This window comes from Ursus maritimus, unplaced genomic scaffold (assembly GCF_017311325.1).
Source record: "Ursus maritimus isolate PB19 unplaced genomic scaffold, ASM1731132v1 scaffold_24, whole genome shotgun sequence".
In the NCBI taxonomy this organism is placed as follows: domain Eukaryota; kingdom Metazoa; phylum Chordata; class Mammalia; order Carnivora; family Ursidae; genus Ursus; species Ursus maritimus.
This window is the reverse complement of record NW_024424897.1, coordinates 25,158,646-25,184,479: the sequence shown is the minus strand read 5'-3', so window position 1 is coordinate 25,184,479 and position 25,834 is coordinate 25,158,646. Positions and strand designations below refer to the sequence as shown.

Here is a 25,834-nt window from a genome sequence, read left to right as displayed (position 1 = left end):
GGAAGCGCAACTGCTGGGTCGTGTACAAGAATCACTCCTCGAATAAACATTCACTAACACTGTAAGTGTGACCCCGGATGGGCCATGTAACCTCCCTGAGCCTCGCCTTCCAATTTAGTAAAACAGGAATAACAACACCTACTTCATAAGACTGTGCTTAGTAAATGAAATCGTGCATCCACAGCGCTTAGCACAGCACGTAGCCGACAGTAAGCACTCGTAAAGGACGCTGAAAGTCTAGGGAGGGACTCCTCTGAGTCCGCTCCCTGCACCTCGCTGGAGTACGGCAAATCGAGGTTGCCTGCCAGGCCGGCCCGGCGCGTCCACGCCGCGCGGCGGAGCCCGGGACACCCCGGTCATCGAGGCCCTGCGGGGAGGTGCTCAGAAGTCCGGCCCCAACCCGCCGCCCGCCGCGCCAGAACGCCAGCACTCACCTGCGACTCTTCGCGCCACTCTTTCAACCGCCGCGCAGGCCCCGGAAGCAGATCCCCCGGTAGCGGAAGCAGATTTCTAAGACCGGAAGCGAGTGTGAGGCAAACATGGCGTCGGCGGTGCTGGCGCTAAGGACACGGGCGGCTGGTAACGGGACGCCGTGGCTGTTGCGGGGCGAGGGGTGCAGGCGGAGCGGGAACCCTGTAGGGAGCCTGGGGGTGGAGGCCGTTCCTTGCGGAGGCCCCTGGGTGCGGAGCCGAGAGAGCCCCGGGGGGCCCATGAGCTTTGAGGGGCAGCTGTCACTGACCACGTGACATATCTCGGGCGCCCAGCCTTGGGTGGTGGTTCGAGGAACATGTGTCCTTCCTTTGCCCCGCGCGCAAGTACAGCTTCCCTAGCGTTTGGTGACGTGGGCACGCCGCTTCCACTGCGTGAATCCCCTCATCTACAAATACTGGCACACTGGAGCTCAGAAAGTTAACCCGCTCGTTCAGCAGATTGAAGTCTCTGTGCCAGAACCCTGCGGTTAGGTGTTGGGGATCTCAGCAGAGATGAAGACAGTCTCTATCTCTGGGTTCTTTCTAGTGGATAAGCCAATAAATAAGCACATAAAATGGTTGCAAATTGTGACGAGTGCTGTTAAAGAAAGCAAAAATGTGTGTGTGTGTGTGTGTGTGGTGTCGTTTTGGGGGTTGGTGATCAGGGAAGTCCTTTGAGGAGGTAACATCTAAGTTAAGACCTAAAGGATGAAGGGAGGCCTAGCCCTGTGAGAGAATGAGGGGCAAGAGAGTGATAAGCCAGTTTTACATGTTGAGAAGCAAACCATTGTTCTTAACGTGAATTTAAAAGGGAGTAGGAGTGGAAATGAGGAAAACAGATGGGAAGCTATAGTAGCCCTGATGAGACATGATTTAGCCAAGATGCTAGTGTCAGTGAACTGGGGGAAATCGGTGGTTTTCAGATCTGTTTTGGAGATAGAACCCAGAATTTGCTGGTGAGCTGGATATGTGAGATGAGCAAAGGGAAGCAATCTGCAATGACTTCTTGATTTCTGCCCAAGCAACCGCATAGGTGGTAGCATCATTTACTCTGAGGTGGAGGATGGGGAGTAGGCTGAAGGGCAAAGATTTGTGAGAGAATGTAGATAAAACAAAAGCCCCATTCCTCAGCTTAATAAGTTAGAGGATGAACGAATGAATGGATTTAAAGGTAGGTAGATCCTGGTTCTGGGCATGGAACGTATCTTTCTAAGTATTTATTTCTGGTCCTTTGTCCCAGCCACTCTCTGTCATTAAAACTTCAGAAACCTGGTTTCAGGAACGCTGAACTTGTAGACTCCGGAGACTCACAAGGCTTTTGTAAAGACTCTGGCATAGCCCTGATTAACCATGGCTGTGTCTGGAGACCTGAAAGCAAGGACTGCCAGCCCTGTGCTTGTCATATAGCAAGTGGCTTCCAACTTGGTTAGTATGACTTTAGTTTAAAAGTTCCTTTTAAAAAGAAATGCCATTGAGCATTTTGGAATGAGTATGGAGAGTTCAGATTGTCAAGGGTAGGGTGTCAGTCTTCTTGGTCAGGACCCGTACTGGGTGGGCTTGCTGACGAAAGAGTCCAGCCTTCTGAAATAGCTAAGAACCTGTGGGAGCCACTCCCAGAAGCTGTCTTTTTTGTTTACAAGTATTTGGTGTGCAGGGGATGGGTGGATGGTTGAGAAAGTGGTGGATGACGCCAAAGCAGGACCCTCTCTCTGGGTGTCCTGTTGCTGGGCTCTGCGGTCCAGCCCCTCCACAGTGTCTGGAGCCTTGAGGACATGTGGTGAGTGAGGCTGAAACCGGCAGCCCTGCGGTGTCCTCTTGCTGGCTTATATTTCTGTGGTGTTTATTTCTTCTCAACAGGACTGAATGTGTCAGGACCCAGGGCACATGGTGTTTATTTTTTTTCCGTGAATATTTCACTGCCCACCGCCTCCCCCGGCCACACACACACACTTCTCATGCAGTACATACACCCCGGACAATACAAGGAATGACTTGTCCCCCTGCTGTGGGAGAAGGCCAAGGACTTCCAGACACTCCCTGAAAACCAACACAGTCGAGTGGCATTTCTGCGCTCATATCTTCCTCACCTCCCCTGCCACTACCCCCCACCACCTCTCAGCTTAGCAAATGGCCCATTGACGCAGAGAAAGAGTGATTGGGAGCCTCTCTGAACAACATTTCTGTTATATCTGCAGTTACAGCCCTGCTGAGCCCCCCTCAGCCTGCGTCTCTTGCCGTCAGATACGCATCCAAGAAGACAGGTGGCAGCTCCAAAAACCTGGGCGGAAAGTCACCAGGCAAACGCTTTGGCCTCAAGAAAATGGAGGGTGAGGGTGTGCCTTGGCTTCCATTTCCCAGCTGCACCCTCCCTTGCTGTTCCTGGCATTCCTTGGCAGAACAGGAAAACCGTTCACCCTCGTTATGTCCTCTCTGCTTAGCTTGCCAGAGTACTTGGTTCCAGATTACAGATGCACAGAAGACCTGAGGCAGGGAGGGGGTCCTGAGGAAGAGCAGATAGGTGTGAACCTGGGTCATGTGAGTGGAGAGAAGAGAGAGAAGACTGGCAGGGGCGGTTTAGGGGGGTGAGGCTGGCGGGGGAGCTAGGGGGCTGCTTGTGTCCGAGCATGTAGGAATTGGCTTTGTCCAGGGTCAGCCTTAGAGGCTGGCGTGCGGCATTGGGGCCAGGAAAGCAAGGGCCAGTATGTTTTCTTAGCACTTTGCTGTGTTGCCCCATCCCCGGGGCCCACGGTCAGCGTGCTTGTGGACTTTTCTTCTAGGTCACTACGTTCATGCTGGGAACATCCTTGCGACTCAGCGCCACTTCCGTTGGCACCCAGGCGCCCATGTGAGTTGCTCTGTGGCCCTTTCCCCTTTATTCTTTCCCAGGACCACCTCTCTCTGCTCCTAAGCATGGTAGAGATAACAACACGGTTGTGTTTATTGGGTACTTGGCAAATGCCAAGCATCATTTTGCTTCCTGGGCCTGCATTGTCTCGTTTCATCCTTAGCCCATCCCCATGATGCGCACTAGGTTTCACCTCCATTTTCCAGGTGAGATGCCAGAGTCTCAGGGAGGGGAGGGGCCCACACGACAGAGCTGGGGTTCGTACTGGGGCTCCCTGACTCCTGGTCACTTTGCCTTGTGAAGCATCAGCCTGGTTCTCTTGGGTCTCCTTTTTAACCCCCACCTGTTAGAGGTGGAGATGCCTAGTGATTTGAGATACTTTTTGAATCTTGGGAAACTAACTTCAGTGTATTCCTTTTTCCTTCTTGATAATCCTCTTTTGCATAGAATTGTTATTAGATGGCTGAAAGATAGTTGGAATTTAATAAAATAGAATTCAGTTCATGTGCCAGAAATTAGGTCCCTATCAGGCAGGGATTTCAGTTTTCAGCAAGTTGGGATTACTTTCTGAGGTCGGAAGTTTCTTTGTTAACACAGATCTGTACTGTTTCTTTCTTTCTTTCTTTTTTTTGGTGAGATTTATTTATTTGAGAGAGAGCACGCAAGCGTATGCACAAGCCAAGGGTGGTGGTGGGGTGAGCGGGCAGAGGGCCATGACCTGAGTGGGATGTTTAACCGACTGAGCCCCCCAGGCCCCCTGTACTATACTCTTTACATCATCTTAAATGTTAGTTTAGTTTCCTTTGTAATCAGTCCCCCCACTGCCCCTTTTTTGGCAGTTTCAGTAGGTACAGAAAGACTGATAGTAGCCAATAATTATGTCAGGAATGCTGATTTGCATGTGAATTAGTTGTATCTGTAGGAGCTGTGTCTTTTAGAACTTGACACACTGGCTGTGTTAACTCTTGGGACTTAGTAAAATAACGACAGCGATAATAAAAGCTAATGTGTTTTGAGCTAAGGAGTATCTAAGCTGTTTATGATTAACTCACTTAATCCTCGAGGGGACCCCATAAAAGTAGTTAATATTCTCCCCATGTTGCAGATGAGAAAGCTGAGACGCGGTAAAGTGATACAACTTGCCCAGGCCGCATGACAGTAGGTAGTGGTGCTGGGATTTGAACCAGGCATCCTGGCTCCAGAGCCCGTTCCTTTCATCAGAGAAATATTGAATAATGCTCTGTTGCCTGGGTAAAAGTTGCCACACATCCACTCTCAAGTTCTAAAGGAAAAATGCTGAAACATATACAGTTTACAAACTGTATATGCAACACGTAGTTTATTCTCCGCTCATAGTTTTCGTCCGGAGACCAGCTAGAAACAGTAGCTGCTTCACGAGGTGAGGATTAAAGGGGTTGGGGAGCACTGCTTGGACACGCAGGCGCTGTGTAAGTATTAGCGGCTGTCGCCATGATTGCCGTCTTGTTAGATACTTATTACTGTAGAGCTTTGGTCCGTAATTTCCCTAGAGCCTAAACTTTAGAGATCGCTATATAGGATGAAAACTCGTTTTCTATGACAACTCCAGTGTTCTTGAATTTTAAGCGAAGTGAGCTCCTAGGGGGCAGCGACTAGGGGCATCTTCCTGGGCCTGGTTTCGGGATCTGTCTGGTGTGGCGTCTGGCTGGCTGCCAGGTGTGGGTCCAGAGATCAGCCTTCAGGGACTGAGCACCTGTGAAAATTGGGTGTTGGAGTTTTCTTTTCCCTCTTCTGTCACAGAGTCAGCAAAGATGCCGAGGAAGTGCTAGGCAGCAGGAAAGGGAACCCGAGATAGAGCTTTCTGATCTGCCCTTTGGTCCCAGAGCCTGAATCCTTCAGAGAAGTTTGTCCCAAAGCCCTGGGGTGGACCGCCCGGCCGTCGGTCCAGCTGACCAGGCCTTTGTGTTGCAGGTGGGGCTGGGGAAGAAGAAGTACCTGTATGCCCTGGAGGAGGGGGTCGTCCGCTACACTAAGGAGGTCTACGTGCCCAGTCCCAGCAACGCGGAGGCTGTGGATCTGGTCACCAGGCTGCCCCAGGGTGCCGTGCTCTATAAGACTTTTGTGCACGTGGTTCCTGCCAAGCCGGAGGGCACCTTCAGACTGGTAGCTATGCTTTGAACTCCTGGCTGAGGCCACTGGACGGAGCCTGGAGCCCAGGTGACAGGAGAGGGTGGCAGCCGAAGTCGAGGGTCGGGACGACAGGGCCTCCTGAGGAAGTCTGCTTGGCGGTGACTGCGGAAGACTGAAGTGACTGGCTGGGAAGACCCGACCTGGGGCCAAAAGTAAAGTTTGCTGGAGTCATGAGTCTGTGCCATGTGGGGATAATCGCGGCCGGAGCTGCTTACGTGTGCCGGTCCTTACCGCGTCCTGTGGCACCCACTGGGGCGCTACCACAAAGCAGAAAAGAGGCCTCAGAGCGAGGAAGTGAAAAGAAGGGAGTGTGTGTGAGGAGGGAGTAGCTTTAGCACCATCTCCCCGAGGGGAAGGAAGAGGACAGCTTGTGCTTGAGGGTGTCACAGCTAACCACCCTTCACCACCACCCCCCGGCCCCCCCCCAGATCCCAGATCCCAGGCCGGGTCCTGGGAGGAGTGGGGGGGGGGCTACAGAGGAAGCAGCAAGGTCACGTCCTCTCCCGGAGCCGCATCTGGAGGGAGCTGGGGCTGTAGCCCCGGGACGGCCACATGACAGACCCTTCCCTGACTCCATGGGTCTGGCCTAGAGAGGCCAGGTGGACCCAGGTCCTTTCAGCGAGGAGGCAGAATGAGTGACAAACGGGCTTCTTTCCGAGCACCCGGAGAGAGGCACACCCACCTCACATCCTTTCCTGGTTCTTGGTTTATCTCAAGCCATAAACAGCAGCCGAGGATCTGGCTTTAGGAATACTCAGTCTGGGCTTGGAGTGGGCTGGCGCAGGCCTTCATCGGCAGTCCAGCCCAAGACCTTCGAGGCTTAGCTTCCAGCGGGAGGGCCGGGAAGAAAGCCTCAGTGGGGGCAGAGGGTCTCCTGGCCTTTGGAGGTTGGCGGTTTGGCTGCGACCGCAGCGGGGCTGGTAGAGTCCAGTGGCTTCCTCCCAACGACTCTGCCGTGCAGGCGGGAGCTTCGGGGGTGGGGGGCACAGAAGCCCTACGGTTCAGGACATCTGCCTCGAACCGGTCACTTTCGTCTCTCAGGGCATGACCCCAGATTCTCCGCGAGCAGATCCCTGGCAGAGGTGACCCAGGGTTTGTTGCGGTTCACTTCGGCTCCCTTCCTGTGGGGTCTCATGGACCAAGGCCCAGCTAGGAAGATTGCTGCGGGCGTCTGTGTTGGCTCAGCACCGTCCCGGGCGGGCCCCGGAGAAGCAGGAAGGGGCAGGATGCAAGAGGTTCCCTCCCGCGCAGCGGTGTTGCCCTGAGAGCAGGGCGCTGCTGCACGGGGTGGGCGAGCGGAGCCACAGTTGGGTGCAGGCAGTGACCTTAGGGCCTCCTCAGAGCTTGGTGGCAACTGAGGGGTAGGGAGGGAGACATTAGCCATTCCCTGACACACTGGCCTCTCTCCACCGGCCCATACATACACGCGCTTTCTTGGGGCTTCGGCCTCTGTGTCTCCTCTCCCCTGGTGATGTTCCTTCCTGGAAACAAGTTGAGCCCTGGAGCTGTTGGCTCCGTGGAAACCCTTCCGCAAGAGACTGTTCTGAATCCCAGGGCAGGCCCCTGGGGGCTGGGGTCCGCTGTCCTTCCTGCCACCCAAAGAAGTGAAGTGGGGCCTCCTTCCAAATCCTGGGGCTCTCCATCAGTGGCCCTTTCCTCCTCCTGGTCTGAGGGGCTAGAGTAACATGAAAAAAGCTCACTTCTCCAAGGCGCCCGAGGCTAGGAATGCCGAACATTCACCTCTCCGCAGGCCCAGATCCCGAAGCGCTGTGCAGTCAGCTGGTGAGCCTGCTTCTGCTGGGCCTTCTTTCCAGTGGCTGGGCAGGCAGGCCAGCTGCCACAGGGGCAGCCCCTCTGGGGATAGCCCTGTAACCAACAACATCCGAGGGAACCAGGCAGGCACGCATGACCCTTCAGCTTCCAGACCTTCTTCCCAGGGTGAGCCCAAGATTAGGGTACCACGTGCCCTCCTCTCCCAGAAGTCTCTAGGCATCATCCCATCCTCCCCCCAGCCACCCTAGGCCCCTGGCCTGGCTTCAGACCCCCAGTACACACCATTCCACTGACTCCCTGGTGGCAGCGCCAAGGGTCCTCCCTCACTTGCATCCCCTGGGAATCTCGGCAGCTTCCCGCTGCCTGGACCTTGCTGGGGCAGGGCGTCCCGTGGTGTAGAAGCAGGGTGCGGGGCAGTCCTGGGGAGCATGAAGCTCCGGATTCAGGGTCGGCAAGCAAGAGAGCAGAGCCCAGCCCCTTCTGTCCCTGTCCCTGTGTCGCTCTCCCCTTTAGTTCTCTCCAGTGAGACCAAGGCACAGAGCTCACTCCCCAGCATTTCTGAGATGCACTCAGTGTAAAGATAGCACTCCTGTCTGGCCACCAGCTCCTCCTCACGTGGTCTGGCAGCCAGTTCTGATGCCCTCTGAGGGACAGTCCGAGGGAATCTCCTGCTGTGCCCGCCTCTCCTTCCCCTCTGTCTCATGCCCAGAATTGGGTGTGTGCGCGGGGTGGGCTGGGGGGGTTGGCCAGAGCATGGGGAGGTCGTAGTTCGGACAATTCCTTTTGCTTTCTGTACCCAGGCTCCCACTTGGTGCTCCATCCCTTGAGGGTCCGGTAGCCACCACCTCCCTCTCCCTCGGAAGTCAGTGCTCTGGCCTTTCCCCTGGGAGCTAGGGAGAGGGTGAGCCTTCAGTTGCTTGGGGAGCTGGGATAAGACCACTATCCTCACCAGCAGCTCCCAGCACCAGGTCCCCATTAACAATAACAATCACCAGGCAGGACACTGGCAAGGACGTTATTAACCCTTTCTGCCCTGCTGCCCTGGCCCCTCGGGAACCGAGGCTGGAAGGGGCAGAGTCCATAGGGTAGATTCCAAAGGCCCCTTCCATACCAAATAGTTGCTCTTCCCTGGCCAGAGAGCGGGTGCCCTTTTGTTGGGATTGGGGTGGGGGGGCAGCAGCAAGGGAAGGGTTGATGGGTAGGGGTGCTTACGTTTTGGCTGGGGCTACAGAACGAGTGGCAGGAGCAGACAGCCTGGCCACACTGGGGCTCACGCTGGTACGGCAGCAGCTGAAGGATGGCCGTGATGGATGCCAGGGCCGAAACTACCCTCCCCTCAGAGGCACAGTCAAGGGTCCACCCTGCCCCTGGCTTGCATGGGCCCGTTTCCCTCCCCACATTGGAATCCCACTCCAGAAGTTAGGTAGGATTGACCTGGCTGGTCTAGCGTCAGCTTGACATGCAGGGGAAACTGAGGCAGCTCCCTTTCTGCTGCTGCCCCAACCCCCTGCAGCAGACTTATTTAGGAGAGCAGGGTAGCTTTAGCCTGTCTCTTCAGCCCAGGGAAGTGATGTGTGTAAGGAGTTTAGAGAGGGACAAACTTAGGGAGGGAAGGAACTTGTGGCAGGGCTAGGCACCCTTAGAAGCAGTGGGTCTGAAGGGGCCGGGGAGGACTCCAGGGCCTGATCTCAGCCCCTTCTCCACTCTCACAGACCGCAGCATCCCAGAACTCGGCAGGCGAGGGCCCAGCCAAACACAGCGTTCTTCCCAGGTGGCTTGGTCTAGGTGACCCTATAGGTGAAGAGGCCGGGCTTCCGGCCTAGGGCAAGGGGTCAAGGGTACATCTGATCCAATCCTGGGACGCGGGACAGCAGTAGGTACTCACGACTATGGCTAGGAGGCTATTGTCCATGGTGATCGCTGCACCCAGAACAGCAGGGGCAGAGAGGGGTGCCAAGAGAGGGCCTCAGCCTTGAGCCACCTTAAAGACAGCCAGCAGGGCCACCCGCCAACCCGGGAACCCTGGCCCAGAGGAGCAACTGCTTTCAGACCCAGCGCCTCTGTGAGCGGGTCTCCAGGTTGTCGGTGTCTGCCCCTGCTCATCCTGTCAATGCCGTGCCATGTCTCCGTGTCCCACGGAGGACACTCCCCTCTGCGGGCCTGGCCGCCATGAAGGTCCCTCTATGACTTTCAGAAGAGGTTGGCAAGAAAGGGCTCAGTTTCTGGTATACCCGTTTGCCAGCCAGGGGGGCTCCAACTCGCCCAGACCCCTGTACTTCTCAGTTCCAAATCACCTCCAACCTCTGCCCAGCCACTTCCCATTGGCCCAGGTAACTGTGCTCAGGACGCCAATTGGCTGTCTTCTGCTCTTGGCTCCCGCCTTTAAGGGAACAGGGGTGTCCAAGGTTGCCCTGGATCTGGGCATGCGGGCCACAAAATACAAAAGCTTCTCTGCTCAGGCTCTCCCCCTCCCTCCAAAGGAATGATTGCACAGCCTAGGGGCTCCAGCCTGCCCCAGCCAACCCCTACCCCCACCCCATATCCCACCTGCCCTGAATCCTGATCTTGACCCCAGGGGCCCACCCAGGGGAGGATTTCAAAGAAGCCTCAAAGAGCCCACACCTCCAGGCTGAGCTAATCCTCTAGAAAGATGGGGGTGGGCAAACGGCAGCAGAGAAGCTGTGCTCGCTCTGGCCTCCTCGCTCGCTCTGGCCTCCGGCCTCCGTGGCTTGCACAGTGGAGGACGGGAGAGGAGGGCCTCCACAGCCAAACCTGCCTTCTGAACCGGCCAGGGGTTCTGGAACCTGGAGCCTGGTCTGGGTGCTGCAATGCGGCCAACTCAGGAGGTCAACCCAGGCCTGCCAGGGCAGTGCGGGTGGCGCTGCCCCGCAAATTAGGATCTCCTGGGGGAGCTTGGAACCCATGCCTTCGCTGGGCTCCCGCCTCACACCAGTGAACTCAGAACCCTCAGTCAGGATGCCCAGCCACTGGGCTCAATGTGCAAACTCACAACGTTCACAGCAGGGGACAATCGGGAGTAATAAGTAACCAGGGCCTGGTGTGATGGGGTGAGCGCGGCAGGGGCTGAAACAGAGAGCGCATGCCCCGCTGAGTTCAAAAAAAGAAGACTCTGGAAACTGTTGCGCTAACCTGACAACAGCCCGGGTGAACCCTGCCAGCTGGACGGTGAGTCCTCAGCTAGCAGTCTAAACGCTCTGACCGTTACTGCCTGGGTGGAACATGCTGGACCCAGTTAGTAATTTTTCTTTTTATCAACCTAAGAGTTGATGTGTAAAAAAAAAAAAATCTAGACTTGGAGAGGGAGTTTCAGAGGTTGACAAAAATAGCAGCCAGAAAAATGTGATCCTAGCCCCTACCCCAGCACTGTTTCCCAGGAGTTCCTGCTGTCAGCTCCTTGCTGGTGACAGGCCCTCAGGACGGCAGGGGGTGGGGACAGTGCTATGCAGGCCTCCTGCCTCCGTTGGGAGCTTGCTGCCACCCCCTGAGAGCTGCGACTTCGGGCTCCTCATTCCGTTTCCCGATGTGTCAGAATCCCATCGTAAGAGCGCCGGCCTCACAGGGTTGTAAGGATTCAACGCGATGCTGCGCGCAGGGCCCGCCCGAGGGCTGGACAGACAACCCCACCGCCCCTCCCGGCGGTCAGGGGCGCCCTCTCCTGGCCACTAGGAAAACTTGACATGTGGCAGTCTCAGTAGGAATGAGCCCTTTGTTCCCCAAGCGGAGCTGAGCAGGCCGGCAGTGACCCGCTGATGGGAGGATTTCAAAGGTCTGAGAAACCCTGGCTCCCGCGTTAAGTGAGGTGTGAAGGGCTGACACGGAGCCCCTGCTGACATCGGCAGGAGAGCTGGAGGGAGAAAGGGTTTGGCGGAAGAGGGAGGCAGGACAAACCTTTCTAGCATGGCTCTCCCAAGGGCCTAGGGCAGTGGCCAGGGACCCATGCCACTGATGCTCTCACCCCTAAAGCCCCAGCGGTAACCACCAGGCCGTGGCCGCGGCTGCCTCACGTCAGAGCTGGGCAGGAGAGCGAGGAGGGCTTGTGCGATGGGCCCTGGTGAGGCCAAAGGCAAACAAGCCAGCATCCCGTGGAAGTGCTGGGTCAGGACTTGAGAACCGAACTGGCTGTCGCACAGGCCTCCTGGGTGGCAACGAGCAAGTGTCCAAGCCTCTCTCGGCCTGTTTAGCCCTCAGAAAACGAGGGAGCTGCTTTAGATGGGTTCCTGCATCCCTTCTGGTTCTTGGATTCTAAACCGTTCCTGCTGTAGGGGAACGAAACTCCACCTTCTCATGGCTGCCAGGGCCTACCGGCCAAGATGTTCAGGAGAAGGCCTCGCAGTGCCGGCTTCCCGACACCCAGGAGGAAAGACGCAGAGGCTCAACTTAGAGAGATAGAGATATATTTCTTCTGTTGCATATTTCAGACTTCACACGGAGCTTTCAGGCACAATGCTGCTCTAGGTTCTTCTGAGAGCCCTGACAGAGTCCTCTTCCTACACTGCTCGCAGGGGCTCGCCCCTCCAGGGCGGAAGCCCAGGCCCTGCTAGCAGTTCTGGATACCGGGGAGACTCTGCATTGGTCCCAGCAGGCCCTGACCCCCTGCCTTGCCCATCAAGGGGCCAGACATGCTGGAAAGCCCTAGAGCCAGCCCCACCCCTTCTACTATAGTCCCCTGGCTACAAGAGGAGAGGCTGTCCCGCTAGAGTCCAGCTCTGCAGAGCTCCCCCAAATCACCTGGTCTCGGGGCCTCAGAGCCTGGCACGGCACTTGCACCCCCGTAGAGCCTCAGCCGTGAGCACCACAGGCCCAGGCTGGGGGAACGAGGGCCTGGAGAGTGAGGCAGGCCCAGCTTCCTCCAGAGCGACGGCAGATGGGCTTGTCAGGCCCCTGCTCCCCAGAGCCATGGCCCACTTCCTGGGGCTGCTCTGAGCCCTATTGCACAGTTTTCATTTCCAGTTCCTCCCCCTACCACCCATTAAAAACAAACAAAAAGACCCCCAAACAACAAGAAACCTAGAAGGAAAAGTGAGGAAGAGTGGGGCGTGGAAGCTGGAGCCCTTCTCCCCAACTTCCTGCCCCCCTCTGGTCCCCAGCAGACCCACAGCAGTAAGGACCACACCCACCTTCCCTGCCGTCTGTGGGGGCTCTTGATGGCTGGCAGGGGTGGCCTGCCTGGGCCTCTGGTTCTTGCCTGTGGGGAGGGGACACCCCTCCACTGTCTGTAAGGTGCGATTCCCCGGGGTCATCCGGAGGCGCGGGCTGGGGCCCTGCTACCTGAGTCGCCCGTCCGCTTTGACGGGCCCCAGCTCTGATTTGGGGTCGGGGAACACAGAGCTCCAGCTGCTCAGTCTGCAGAGCTCCAGGGAGGGGCAGGCGGAGGGGCCCATGGCGCACAGTCCGGCCACAGACCAGAAGCCACTCAGCTCCCCATCTGTCCAGGCCTCAAGTGCTGGGCCGGTGAGCTCCGCGTGCCGGCGGGCGGCCTCCTCCGCGGGCTCGGGCTGAGGCAGGTTCAGGATGCCGCTGAGGCCCTGGAAACTCTGCTCCATGTACTCGTTGTGGGGCGGCCCGGCGTGCAGCCAGCTGGCATCATCTGGGGGTGCAGAACAGGCGGTAAGCAGGCCCCGCCCCACTGATTCCCCGAAGGCCAGGCCCTGGGACTCAGGTCTGGGCGCCCCAGCGCCTGTCCCGATTCTACCAGGGAGTCACACCTCGCTGAGCGACCAGTGACCTTGCGCTATTCCGCAGAACCTTCTGTGCCTGTAAAACTGTTCGTTTTTATAAAATCAAGACTAGAATCTCTGAATTCCCAACTTGAGGATTCAGAACAGTGGGATCAAGGCACTCTGGAAGATAAGGTAACTTTCGCATAATAACGGTCTGCTCTCGGTCCCCTGTGCCCCTTCTCAGCCACCTCCAGGGGTTCCCAGAGCCACCAGAGGCCCCACCCTCGGGCCCTTGGCTGTGGGGCCCTTCACGCTTTGCCAGCCTCCCTTCCCACCACCCCTTACCTCCTACCCCCTCGACTCCCTGTTCCCCTCATGCACCAGACGCCTGCGGGGTTTGTCTCCTGAGCTTAGAACAGCCTTCTCGGTCTCCCGCATCAGGCTCGGAGTCCCAGGAGAGCAGGGGTGTGGCTTGTCCCCAGGACCCCTTCCCTCTCGGGGTTACTCCTGACCTTCTCCGTGATAAGATGCAGCCAGAGGGAGGAAACACCTACGTACCTCGTGAGCACTGACTATACACAAGCCACGTTTACCCCGATGCTCATCTCCCGGGGCTAGCTGTGCTAGGCCCCTCTTCAGGAAACCCGAAGCCTGTGCCTGTGCTCAGAGCCGGCTCCCTCAGCCTCAGCCACGTGGGGGCTGGGCCATGGGATCCTGCCTACCCAGCCACACGGTGGCCTGGTGGCCCATCAGATCTGCTGCCCCAAGAAGGAGGAACCCGGGAACCAAGAGGCCCCGGTCAGTCTCTGTGGCACAGAGAGGCCAACTATCATGTATTGAGAAGCCAGAGCCTGGGGCTGACACCCAGACAGGGGACAGGAGGAGGGACAAGGTGGCCCCACAGAGACAGAGAAACACCTCTGGTTCCCAGGGTGCATGGGAGGGGACCGGAGACACTGCCTGGGTTCTGGGGGACAGCCCTGCATGCTTCCAATAATTTCCCCGTTTTACTTGAGCTGGTTGGAGTGGACCTGTGTCCCACACACCCCGGAGGCCTCCAATAGTTCTATCCCTACTTTACACGTGTAAGACCGGGACTCAGAAGGCCAAGTAACCTGCCAAGGATAAGGTCCCACTTAAAGTGTGAGAGCTACATTCCAAAGCCAAGTCCACCTGACCACAAAGCTTGCCTCACTACCCCCGCCACAGTGCGGCGATCCTAAGGGACAGACCATGCAGGCCCCAACCCGGCCCCTTCCCTTCGAGGGTCAGCTCTGATGGTCTGCCTCTTGGGACCAGTCATCTGCTTGGCGAACACTATTCTGTCTGGTTTCTGGACCTAGATCCTTACCTTTCCTGAGAGGTAGTTTGCGGTTGAAGGTCAAGGGCAGCACGAGGAAGCGGGTCTCCCCCAGGGGTTCCCAGAATTGTAGCAGTCGAACAGTCCAGGCCCCCGGCCGCAGGGGCCGGCTCAGTGGGGGCTTGTACTGCGTGACCTCGGTATCCGCGTCTACCGCGATGTCGTACGACGTGGCCACCACGTAGGTGGGGTCAATCCACACCACGGTGGCAGTGAGGTTGGGGCCCCGGGCCCAGCGCTGCATGGCCACAGGCTCATCCAGCGGCCCCAGCAACCCCCCAAAGTTCCGGAAAAGACGCTCTTTGGGGTCCCACTCGGTGCCGACCTGTAAGGAGGGAGGCAGCTGGGCAGGATTCTGGGGGGCAAGTCCTCTCTACGCTGATGCTGCCTCTAACTCTCCGTGTGACCTCGGCCAGTCCCTCTACCTTTCTGGGCCTCAGTTTCCCCATTTGCAGAACGAAGGGCTTGGACTAGGATTTCTCTAAGATCTTTCTCAGCTCTGAGATTTGTTCTAGGCTCCTGCTCTGGCCCGCTCTGTCGTGGTGGGGGTGGTAAGGCAGAGATGAGGTGTGCGGCCCCGCCCAGAGACCATCCCCGCACGAAGCCACGGCCTCTGAGAAAGAGCCGGAGGACACTCCAAAGCCTACTGGAATACCAAAGTCCCTCTAGAAGAGAATCACTGCAGTCTAGAAGACGGGGCTCGCGCTGCAGAGCAACTACGGTCCCCTCCCTGCTCAGTGCGTGTCCTCTGTGCTCCTCTGCGTGCGCCTGCCGGGGAGACACTGGCTCCACCGCTGGGAAAGAAGAGCCCGTGAACCCAGTCCTGAAAGGCGTAACCCAGTCCTTATCCCTCCCTTGGTGCCTGTCCCCCTCTTCCCACTACCCCGAGTCTTGCTGGGGGTCAGGAGAAAGCAAGGGGAGGACCTGTCCCACCTCCAAACTCTGGAGCCGGCTGGCCTGGTCACTGCGCCCCAACAGCTTCAGCGACCCCTGGGGCATCAGCCACATCTCAAGCGTCTCTGCCGGCCCCTGGGCTGAGGGCTGCACCGCCTGCGTCACCAGGTAGCCCTGGAAATGGTCGTCATAGAAATACAGGTGCACGCTGGACGGCAAGCCCCGGGGCTCAAACCTAAGAAGGTTCCAGCAGGGAGAAAGGGAGATGCCATCAGCACACCTGACTTGGCCTGGAGTCCCAGGGAGGGGGCTCTGGGGGTGTCCCATCCCCAGGCACGTCCTGTGCCCCAGATCTCACACCCACAGCACCTATGTGCCTGGCTCTTGCTCTCTTCGTTTTGTTCGCATTTCCCCCAGCTTCAGACTGGGGGCTCCCCGGGGCCGGCGCTGTGTCTTTCTGACTGGCCTCCCCACAGGGCGCCACACGCGGAGGGCCGGCGACAGGTCAGAAGGAGGTCTCACCTGCAGAGTGGGGTGGCCAGCGGGGGTGTTGCAGTGGCAGCATGGCGCAGGCTGAGGCGGGCGAAGGCGGTGTAAGCGGTGAGCATGACGTCGCTGAGGCCACTGGGGCCGTCGGCCACGTCGTAGGTGTTCTCCCAGTAGGCCTTGAGGGCTGGTGTGCCCGGCGGGTAGCTGCCGTACAGGTGGAAATCCAGGATCTCCAGAACCTCCTGGTTCACAGTCGACTCAAACTTCCGGGCGAAGAAGGTGGGTCTGGAGACTTGCTGGAGTGGGAGAGGCAACGAGGGTGAAGGGGTCTGGAGGTCCCCGGAGGCGTGGCTAGGGTTGGGGGGGCCCTGGCAGCACTGCCTAGAGATCAGCCACCCCCCGGGGCCCTTCCTGCTGCCAGCAGAGCCTCGGAACCCGAGAGCTGCTGCAGGGGAAGCCCCCCGCCCCCCGCCCCAGATTCTCTGATGGGGGCTCAGCCTGAATCCTTTCTTTCCCAGAGAAAGGCCACGGGGAGGCTGGGCCCGGGGTCCCGGGGAGGCACCTGCAGCCGGAGGAAGTCCTGCGGCTTGAAGTCGTTGGGCGAGCAGCCGCACCAGTCCACGATGTGCTTGTACTGGCACTTGCAGCCCAGCCTGCGGTTCCAGTTGGTGACCCGCAGGTTGTTGTCCACCAGGCTCTCGCACGCCGGGCTGTTCTCCAGCACCGTGTGGAAGAAGGACTGCGGGCGCGGGGCAGGGGGTGAGCCGTGGGCGCCCTGTCCCACAGCCTCCCCGTCCCACAGCCTCCCCGGCCTCGCGGGGTTGGGGAGGGACCCGGGTCACCCACCTCGGCGGGGAGCAGCGTGTACGTGTAGAACTGGCGCAGCTGGGCCACCAGCGGGTCGTCCGTGTACACCACGTACTCCACGAAGCTGCGCGTCAGCACGAACCAGTCCGAGCCACCGTCCACCACGATGCCCGCCGGGATCTGCCGCTCGCCCAGGCGCCACATGTGCGAGTCGCACTCGTGGAAGAGCCGGTCCAGGCCCTGTTTCTTGATGAACCTGCAGGGGTGCAGACAGCCACGAGGAGGGTCATGGGGGGCAGGGGCAGACAGGCCACGGCGAGGGTCGTGGGGGACAGGGGGCAGACGGGCCACGACGAGGGTCGTGGGGGCCGGGGGGACAGATGGGCCATGACGAGGGTCATGGGGGGCAGGGGGCAGACAGGCCATGATGAGGGTCGTGGGGAGCAGGGGGCAGGCGAGGGTCGTGGGGGGCAGGGGGCAGACGGGCCACGGCGAGAGTCGTGGGGGGCGGTGGGCAGACGGGCCACGGCGAGAGTCGTGGGGGCCAGGGGACAGGCTTTCTCGTGCGCCCAGGGACCAGCATGCTTCAGTCTGGGCTTGGCTGGGAGGCTCTGCCATGAGGCCGTGTGGGGGAGGGGCTGTGATGAGACCCCTCACCTGGAGTTGTCCCGGCCGTGTGACTTGAGGAAGTTCTTGTCCCGGTTCTTGGACAGGAAAGCCACCAGCTCCTCGTTGGTTCTAGGGAGCGGATGGGGCACAGGTAGTGTGTGTAAGGGGACTGGCTCGGGCTCAGGCTGCAATCCCCACCCCGGCACCCACTACCTTCACCCTCTGCCGCTCCCTGCCTCCCGGAGAGCTATCCCGGCCACGTGCCCGGGCCCCGGATAGTGCTCGGGGGTGGTGGGCACCCGCGGCCCTCCTCCACCCCTTGCCCTCTGACTGTGCGCCCCAGGTCCAGGCCTCTGCGTGCTCCCTAGCCTCTTGTTACTTGCGATCCTGACATCACCTTTCACTGGTGCCTCCCCCAAACCGGGGCTGGGGTCCAGGGACCAGAAGGAGGCCTGGGGAAGGCAGGAGTGGAGCAGGCCCCTCCCTCCGCAAGGACGCCCTCCCTCCACTCTGGAGGAGTCGGAACACCGCCCCGCACCTGGTCGGGTAGTCGGTGGCACTGAGGTTGATGAAGAAGTCCCAGGCCCAGCCGGGCGCCTCCAGCAGGTCCTGCATGCTCCGCAAGTACATCCGCAGCAGGCTGGCCCCGCCCCAGATGGTGACCATGCGCCAGGGCGTCACCCGCACGTTGTCGTACTGGTGGGCCAGCTCCACCACCTCGCGGTGCAGGTAGTTGGAGCGCTGCGGGGGCACGCGGGGGGTACTCAGCAGCCGCAGGGAGCCCCCCCCCCCGGCATTACGACCTCCCCACCCCACCCCTAGGACAAGTGACATGGAATGGACAGATCACAGGGCAGGGCTCCAGCTCCTAACGGGCCGCTCCCCACACTCTAGGCCCGCTCCCCTATCTAGGGGCCCCCCGGGCAGATGAGGGAGCCTGGCTATGGGTGAGCTGCTGGGTCTTGGTGCGACTCGCTCAGATCCCTGTGTTGCCCCCCAGCAGTACCTTGTCTACATGGATGTAAAAGAAATGCTGCTCGTGGTAGACCGCCTTGAAGAGACGCTTGAGCTGGCGGAGGGCGCGGCCGTGAACCACTAGCATGTAGGCGATGCGCACCGGGGGGCCATCCACGGGCTGCTGGGCCCGGACCTCGTCCCACTGGATGCCGGGGCTCATCTTCCCTGAGAGGAGAGAACAGGGGCATCGATGAGGCCCTTCCCTGGGCTGCAGGGTCGGAGTGAGGTGGGAAGAGGGACCACCTGCCTTGCAAAGGAAGGACCTGGGACTTGGACCTGATGCTCCTGGCTCCTAGCTCGGCCTCTGCCGCTCAGTACACTTGACCACTAGCCTAGCCGGGGAGGTGGGCCCCTCTGAGCTTTCCCACTCTGGGAAATGAGGGTGGAGAGCCCTGCCATGCCACCCCTCCCCCCCTCCCCCCGGCCTGGGGCGGCCACCCCTCCGCCCAATGGCTGTCTCTTCCTCTTACCAGCCAGGTGGCAGTGCCGGGGCACAGCCTTGGGCATGAGCTTCCCGGCCTGGTGCAGGCATACCACGTTGGCTATCTCCTGCTGGCACTGCTTGGAGCTGGCCCGGGCCAGGGCGGACAGCGCGTCCTTGCCCACAATCTCGCACTTGGGGGTGAAGCCGTTGTCCGTGGGCTGCGGGGCGCCCTCCACGCTCCCCGTGTCTCCATGTGGTGGGAAGCCAGCCGCCCCAACCAGCGCCTCCCCAGCTGCCGCCCCGCTCAGGTTCTGGCGGCCTGGGGCCTCCGGGGGTGGGGCCGGCGGGACCCGGCGGCTGGCTCTGTGCCGGCTGGTGACGCCCCGTACCACCTTGGCCACGGGCACGCCGGGGCTCTCGGCGCGACCCCGCCAGCGCCCATGCCTTCTGCCCGCGCTGCCCCGCCGCCCGGCTGAACTGTCTGTATCCTTGGAGCCCTCGCCGGGGTCCAGCGGCCGTGGCTTCCTCTGCCTTCCTTTCTGTAAAAGACAGGCAGACCCAGGTCACCGGGACAGTCGCTCTCCTCTCGCTGGTCAGCTCCCTGCTGGCCTCAGGCCTAGAAGGCCCAGCCTTCCCCTCTGCCCCGAGGAGTGCCATTCGCCGGAGGACGCTGCACAAGGAGCACTTCCGCGGGGAGGCCTCCCTGACCAGCCGGCCGAGGGAGTGCCGCCCTGCCTCCGTGGCACCACTGCACCCCCGTCCCCATGTGCTCACGCCACAGGCCACTGCGTCTCCCTTGTGCTTTGGAATCAGGCACCGCTCTCTTTTTCAGCAAATAGGAACATGAATGTCACAAAAGAAGGGCATGGAGACCCTGCAGAAGACACAAGAGTCCCCAGCCGGCTGTGGCTGGGGACAGACAGAAGGACAGCGTTCTGCCAACTACAGCATTTCCATGGGGGAGTGCGGAGGCCGCGAGAGTAAAGGGGCCTGGCCTGGTGGGGAGCACAAAGGGGAAGCCCGAGACCCCAGTACTGGTGGGGTCCTCTGGGAGGCAGAGACCAAGACGGAGTCGGAGTGCATGACTTTCACTGCGTTAACACCCACAGACGGGGGAGTCGGCAGGCCAAGCCGTCAGACTGCCAAGCAGGCCGGCCCCGGTGTGAGAAGGGACAGAAGGAAGAGCTTCGGACAACAGTGCAGCTCGGGGAGAGCCTTGGCCAGCTGCTGGGAATGGCACAGATGGCACAAACCACTGCCACACGCGGTCACCGGCTGGAGGGCTGAGGCAGAGCGTCAAGGTGCCCGCAGCTGGAGGCTGGCACCTGACGGCTCCTCACGGCAGGTTCTCTCTAGAAGGGAAATCACGGCCGCCACACCTGCTTCCTGGCTCCCCTGCCTCTTCTCAAACCAGGCTCTTCCCTGGATGGCCCGGTCACACCTGAAAGGCAGGTGTAACCCACCCTCTTCTCCAGCTCTCCCTGTCCCCCTCCTCGGAGCCCTGCCCTGCTGGACCAAATCCCACCCACCCTTTGAGAGCCAGCTCCGAGTCCCCTCGTGCGAACCATCCCATTTGCCCCAGAGGGGAATGTTCCCCCCAGCAGGCTTGGCTCTCAGGGGACGGACTGTCACCCCAGCCCCATCCCCCAGTTTCCAGCGCAGTAGCTGGCACCCGGAGGACGTGTGGCTTGTGTCTGGTGGCCGAGGCATGGAAGGAGCGCGAGGCGCTGTATGACTGCTCGCCTGCCTACCTATCGTCTCTGAGCAGGTCCCTCAGCTATGAAACAGGACAGAGGTGTGAGCATCAGTGAGAGAGAGCGGGAGCTAGTGTGCTGGAAGGAGCTGTCTCCACCAGCCATTCACCAGGCCCTCGCCGTCCCCTGGGACCCCCCTCCTTGGGCCTCCCTGGCCACACACCACAGGCCACGGGCCTTTTCTGGCCTGGCCTCTTGACAGATAGCATGACCTGCTGGTCTACAGCGCCGTCCTCACTAGACTGCCCGCTGCCCCCTGTCCGCTCCTTCTTAGCCTTCTTGGCCCACCCTCCCTTACCTCCCCATACCACGCTGGGACCCTTCCCTACCCTCGCTTCCTGGGCGACGTGGAGCAGCCGCTGAACTCCAGCCACTCTCAGCTGTCTCTCTGGCCCGGACTGCTCCCTGAACCTTCAGGTGTTGAACTGCCTGCTTGCCCCCTCGCTATCTCCCTGGGGAGCTTGACAGGGCTCTGCAACCCACGAGTCCACAAGCGAGCTCCACCTCTTCCTCCCCGACCTGCCCCTATGTCAGTCTCCCTATCCTGTGAACGGCAACCCCCTCCTTCAAGTCATTCAGGTCAAAACCTTTGGGGGGTCATCTTGGACTCTAGTTTCCCTCACACCCCGCATGGATCCCTCACCAGTAAGCCCTGGTGGGGCCACCCTCACGATACGTCCAGAGTCTGACCACCGCTCACGGCCTCCACTCTGGCCACCCCTGCCCAGCGCCCCTGGACCCCCTGCTCCTTCTCTGGTCTCCTGACGGGTCTGTTCCCATCCCAGCAGCGTGTTCCCGTTAAAACAAGCCCCGCCACACCACCCCTCTGCTCCAAACCACCCATGGCCTCCCCTCCAAGGGCAAAACCCAAAGCCCCTCCAAGAGACCACAGAAGCTATGTGAGCTGTGGCCGGCCGCCCCTCCTGCCACCCCTCCCTTTCTGACCTCATCTCCTACTAACCTCGAGCTCACTCTCCTCCAGCCAAAGTAGCCTTCTCGGTGTCCCTCCACGCCACCTGCCACGCACTGCACGCACTGTCCCCTGTGCCTGGAGTGCCCTCCCCCAGATGTCCCCACTGCTATGCCTTGCCCCCTTCAATTCTTTGCTCAGATGACATCTTAGCAAGGCCCACCCTCACCCACTGGATGCAAACTCCAGCTCTCCTTCATCCTCGGCTTCGTTTTTCCCACAGCACTTACTTCCTTCTCTCATGCTAGAATGTATTTATTTCTTCTATGTTATTCTGTGTTTCCGCACTCACAAGAATGGCATGTCCATGAGGACCTAGCTTCTGTCGTATTGTTCACTAGTGCATTCCGAGAGCCCAGAAGAATGCGTCTGGCAATGGGAGAAATGGCAACAAATGTCGAATGAATACATGAATGAATGCATGAGTGTAAGACTCCTGGTACAGACTCAGCATTTGATAGATGCTAATATCCTCATTATTATTATTACTATTACTATCCCTGGAAAAGGATTAGGAAATAGTCAAATGTGAAGTCAGGAGAGGTGCCAAGGCCCTCGGACACCATGGACTCTACCGGGTTGAGTTTCCGCTGGCTCTCCCCTCCCTGACCCCTTTCCTCCCCTCCCCATCAGAGCACAGCAGGCACCCCAACTGTCAGGCTGACAGCTGCCGTAGGGCCAGAGCCCCGCTCCTCCACCACGCACCCACACTCTGTGTGCACGGCACCCAGCCAGCCCTCTGATCTCCTGAGAGGTGCCGATGAGAGCTGGGGGTGTCTATCCCCATCTGAGGAGCTACTACAAGAGGCAGGGCAGGGTGGGAGGAGGCAGAAGACCTCCCTCTACACCCGCGTTGGGGAGGGCGCCCTGGACCGGGCAGCCCCCAGGAAAGGTGACCGCAGCCTGGATGAGCTGAGCGTAGGTCAAGGTGGTGGCGTCTGAGCCGGCTGCACAGTGGGCAGAGAAAGACATTCTCGAGCCTGGGTGGACAGAGGGGGCAGAGCCGCTGGGGGCGCTCGGGTGGAAGCCGGTAGCAGCAAGTCAGGAAGTCGGTCAGGAGGCCAGGGCACGGGGCACATGGCCAGGCTGGCTGCGGTGGGGGACAGGATGCGGGAGGAGATGGGCAGGCTGGTGCCCTGCACTGCGGCGGGGAGCTGGCCGACCCTGAGAAGGTCAGTCCCGCAGGAAGCTGGGGGACCTGGAGGCAGCAGTGAGGAATTGGGGGCTGGTCCCTGGTGGAGGGCCAGCACCCCCTCAGCCCCCTCCCACCAGTGCTCATATGGGCAACAGCAGGGCTCCATACTTGTGCCCCCAAGGGGACTTTCCCTAGTAGCCCTGAGGTCAGGGTCCCCTTTGATTCCTGAGGGTGGGGACTGGCCCTCTGACCTCTGGCCTGGATGCATTCTGGCCTTTGAGGTTCCCCTCCCCACTGAGGAGGCATTCAAAGTCTTCTGCCACTTCCTCGCTCTGCAGCCCTCCTTGGTATCCTTCTCGGAGCCAGAGAAGACAGAGTCGCTTCCCCCACACCCCACCACCTCCAGCCGTCTCAGACTGTGCTTCAAGTAAGTGGTGAGACCATGCTTGTGAAAGCTTTTAAAACCATAAAGTGGCTCTTCGGATGTTAATGGTCAGCCCTGGTCTCCACTCGGGCCCCTCCACAGATGGGCGGAGTGTGCGTCTGAAAGGCGCACCTGACCCCACCGCCCTTCCGCTTCACCTACAGCGGCACCCGAACCCCTCCCTAGGGTCTCTAGGAGGTACCCTGGGCTAACTCTAGAACTTTCTTCCGGGGGAACGTGCCACACCCTCCCTCCCATTCCTCGAGGACACCCAGCCACGCCCACTCTCCGCAGGCTGCCCAAACTCTGCCCACCTCTTCCCCAGGATGACTGGCTTCTTCAGCGCACACGCCACTTCCCGCCCAAGCCTTCCCCGACCACCCAGTTCCACCAGCACACACACACCCCCACCGAGTTTCCACTGTCAGTCTCTCCCTGCACTGTCTGCCCTCCGGAGCCTGGGCCTTGTCTACTTTGTTTACCTCCGTATCCCCAGTCTTAACCATCGTTTGTTGACTGACTGACCGAATGAATGAATCCCTATGCCCAGTGTGCAGAGCTGAGATCACGTTATTTACTGGCAGCGCTGCAATGTGCCAGGAACTCCTGCAAATACTTCACGGGCATCATTTTCGCTTCATCTTCACAACGGCCCAGTGCGAGACGTGCTGTCAGTACCCCCTCTTGAGGGGGGACACTGCTGAGGACTCAGGAAGGAGGTTGGGTGATGTGCTTGTGGTCTCACTGCCACTTGGCAGTAGTGCCGGAAGTAGACCCGGGACGGGGAGGTGGGTTGGTCGGACTTGGGGGCCCACCTTCCCAGGCATTATGCCACGCTGCCTGGCAACCCCCGGCTCCGGCGAGGGGGCTGCTGAAGAGGGCCAAGCACCCATGGCTGCTTGGACCGCACGACCTTCTGGTCATCGAGGATCTCTTCCGTTCCAGCCCAGTCCAGCCCTATCAGCTTCTGCCAGGAACCTGGACGAGGAGGTGGGGAGGTGGGATCCCAACTATTCTACTGCCCCAGTTCTCCGCCCCAGGCTGTGGGCAGGGCAGCAGGGATTCGAGGCCTGGACAATCTCTCGGCCCATTCAGAGACTCACAGAGCCAGGTAGCCGAGGGCCACTGGTTTCTGTGAAGTCTGAGATGCTGTGCCATGGCCCTCCCCGGAGCGGTCACCGGCCTCTGCTCGCACTTCTCCCTAACTACCTCAGAGAACGTCTCAACTGCCCAGTCTTCTCACACTGACCCTGAAACACTCTTCCTCCTCCTCCTCCTCCTCACTGGTCCGCACAGAACAAGCTCACGCCCTTCCGATGTCACGGAGCCAGCCTCCTCCCGCCCCACTCAGCTCCTTTTGCCGTTATCGATCTCGCATCACTCTGTTACAGCTCCCTCACCATCCCAGCCTCTCGGTTCCCCCCAAAAAGGCAAGGGCAGCCCTTCTCCCAGTCTCCACAACAGGCTTTCCGGACTGCCCAGATGTAGGAGGGGTAAGTGGATATGGAGGCTCCCTTGGCCTTCACACTGCCAGGTGGAGAGGCCCAAGAGGACATGGCAAGCAGAGCGTCTGACTCGGCTTAGAGGCACCAGAACCAAGGGGGTGGGGGTATTGGCAGAAAAGCCCTGCCCTCTGGCCCACAGCTTAGGGCCAGGGTTTGGCTCACCTCCTGGACCTTCCAGGACCGCCCCAGACCCCACTGGACCCTTCCTGACCACCCTGGGAGGGGACGCGTCAGGGCCTTCAGCTGAAACCCGCCAAGAGTGAGTGACACTCTCAGGGCAGGGATGTGGGTACTGAGCTGGACAGGTCTGTCCCTCTGCTCTGGGGCCTGAGGCTCTGCTAAACCAGCCGATGCTGTCCCCATTCCCTAAGAGCTAGAGGCCCCCCCTCCCCGCCCATTCCCTAATGTCCTAAGGCCACTCACCAGCTCACTCCCCCCAGCCCTCTCCTCCAGAAGACAAGGCTTTCTTCAGACCCCAGGCTAAAAAAGCCACGCCTGGGGGACACTCTAGCTCTCTCCCTCGGGGTCACTCCCTGTTCCCTCCGTTGCCGTACTGAGTTCCAGCCCCGGGCTCCACTTTTCCACTGGCGGCTGCGCTTAAGGCGCAGCTGGGCGCGGATGCCCGGGGTCCCTCGGCCCCGCTCCTCCGCCCACGACGCGCACACCCCCGCCCCCTCCCAACTTCAGAAAGTTTGGCCTGGGGCTCCCCACCTCCGAGCAGGCTCGGGCCCGGCCCCACCTCCCGGTCCTGCTCCCCGCGCCTGACCTTCATAGCTCCCCGGGCCCGAGACCACCCCACCAAGCCCCGCTCCTCCCGCCCGGGCCCCCTGCCCGCCCGCGGCCCGGGCCTCCGGGTCACGCACCGCCCCCGCTCACAGTCCCTGGGGCCCTCCTGGGAAAGGGGCGCCAGGGCTCCGACGCCCAGCTCCCGGCAGCCGCCCGCGCCGGCACGCACGCGGCCCGTGCCCCACTTCCCCGGCCGGGGCTGCCCGCAGCCCCGCCAGGACCCCGCGCGCCCCCGCGCCCGGCCTGCCCGCCTGCCCGCCCGGCCGTCGGAGCACCTCGCCCGGCTCGTCCTCCTCCAGGCCGCTGAAGCTCCACACCACCAGGCCCTGCAGCAGCAGGATGGCCAGCGCCGTGGCGATCGCCAGCTTGTAGCGCCGCACCAGCTTCTGCACCCGCGCGCTCGCCACCATCTTCCTGCCCGGGACGCGGGGCGCGCGCCCAGCCCTGCAACCCGGCCGCGGGCGCGCGCCTGGGCGCGGACCGAGCCGGCTCCCCCCTCCCAAGGAGGCGGGCCGGGCGCGCGCCTGGGCGGGGCGGGGCGGAGGGCGGGGCCCACCGGTCCGAAATGCCGCGCCCCGCGGGCCGGGGGCGGAGCCTGGGTCCGCAGAGCCTCCCGCCCCGGCCGCGCCGGGTCCGCCTCTTTGGCGGTGCCTTCCCTGTGTGCGTCCGCGGCCGGCTCCTGGGTGCGCTCACCTGGTGCTGGACGGCAAACCCACCGTACC

At 60.5% G+C, this 25,834-nt stretch overlaps 2 protein-coding genes across 2 annotated transcripts; one reads left to right on the top strand and one right to left on the bottom strand.

Moving 5' to 3' along the window:
- The first annotated feature begins 481 nt into the window (after positions 1 to 481).
- MRPL27 (mitochondrial ribosomal protein L27) lies at positions 482 to 5,658 on the top strand. The gene is made up of 4 exons (XM_040640814.1): positions 482 to 579; positions 2,666 to 2,797; positions 3,248 to 3,315; positions 5,266 to 5,658. Exons 1-4 carry the CDS (start codon positions 540 to 542, stop codon positions 5,470 to 5,472), a joined length of 447 nt encoding a protein of 148 aa, XP_040496748.1. The 5' UTR covers positions 482 to 539; the 3' UTR covers positions 5,473 to 5,658.
- Positions 5,659 to 11,655: 5,997 nt separating this feature from the next.
- Positions 11,656 to 25,552, bottom strand: XYLT2 (xylosyltransferase 2). Its single transcript, XM_040640812.1, has 11 exons — positions 25,388 to 25,552; positions 18,585 to 19,077; positions 18,104 to 18,279; positions 17,636 to 17,838; positions 17,146 to 17,226; positions 16,528 to 16,744; positions 16,244 to 16,420; positions 15,715 to 15,977; positions 15,232 to 15,427; positions 14,290 to 14,623; positions 11,656 to 12,865 (listed from the first exon to the last, which is right to left on the bottom strand). The coding sequence occupies exons 1-11, from the start codon at positions 25,520 to 25,522 to the stop codon at positions 12,543 to 12,545; spliced, it is 2,598 nt and encodes an 865-aa protein (XP_040496746.1). The 5' UTR covers positions 25,523 to 25,552; the 3' UTR covers positions 11,656 to 12,542.
- Positions 25,553 to 25,834: the final 282 nt, after the last annotated feature.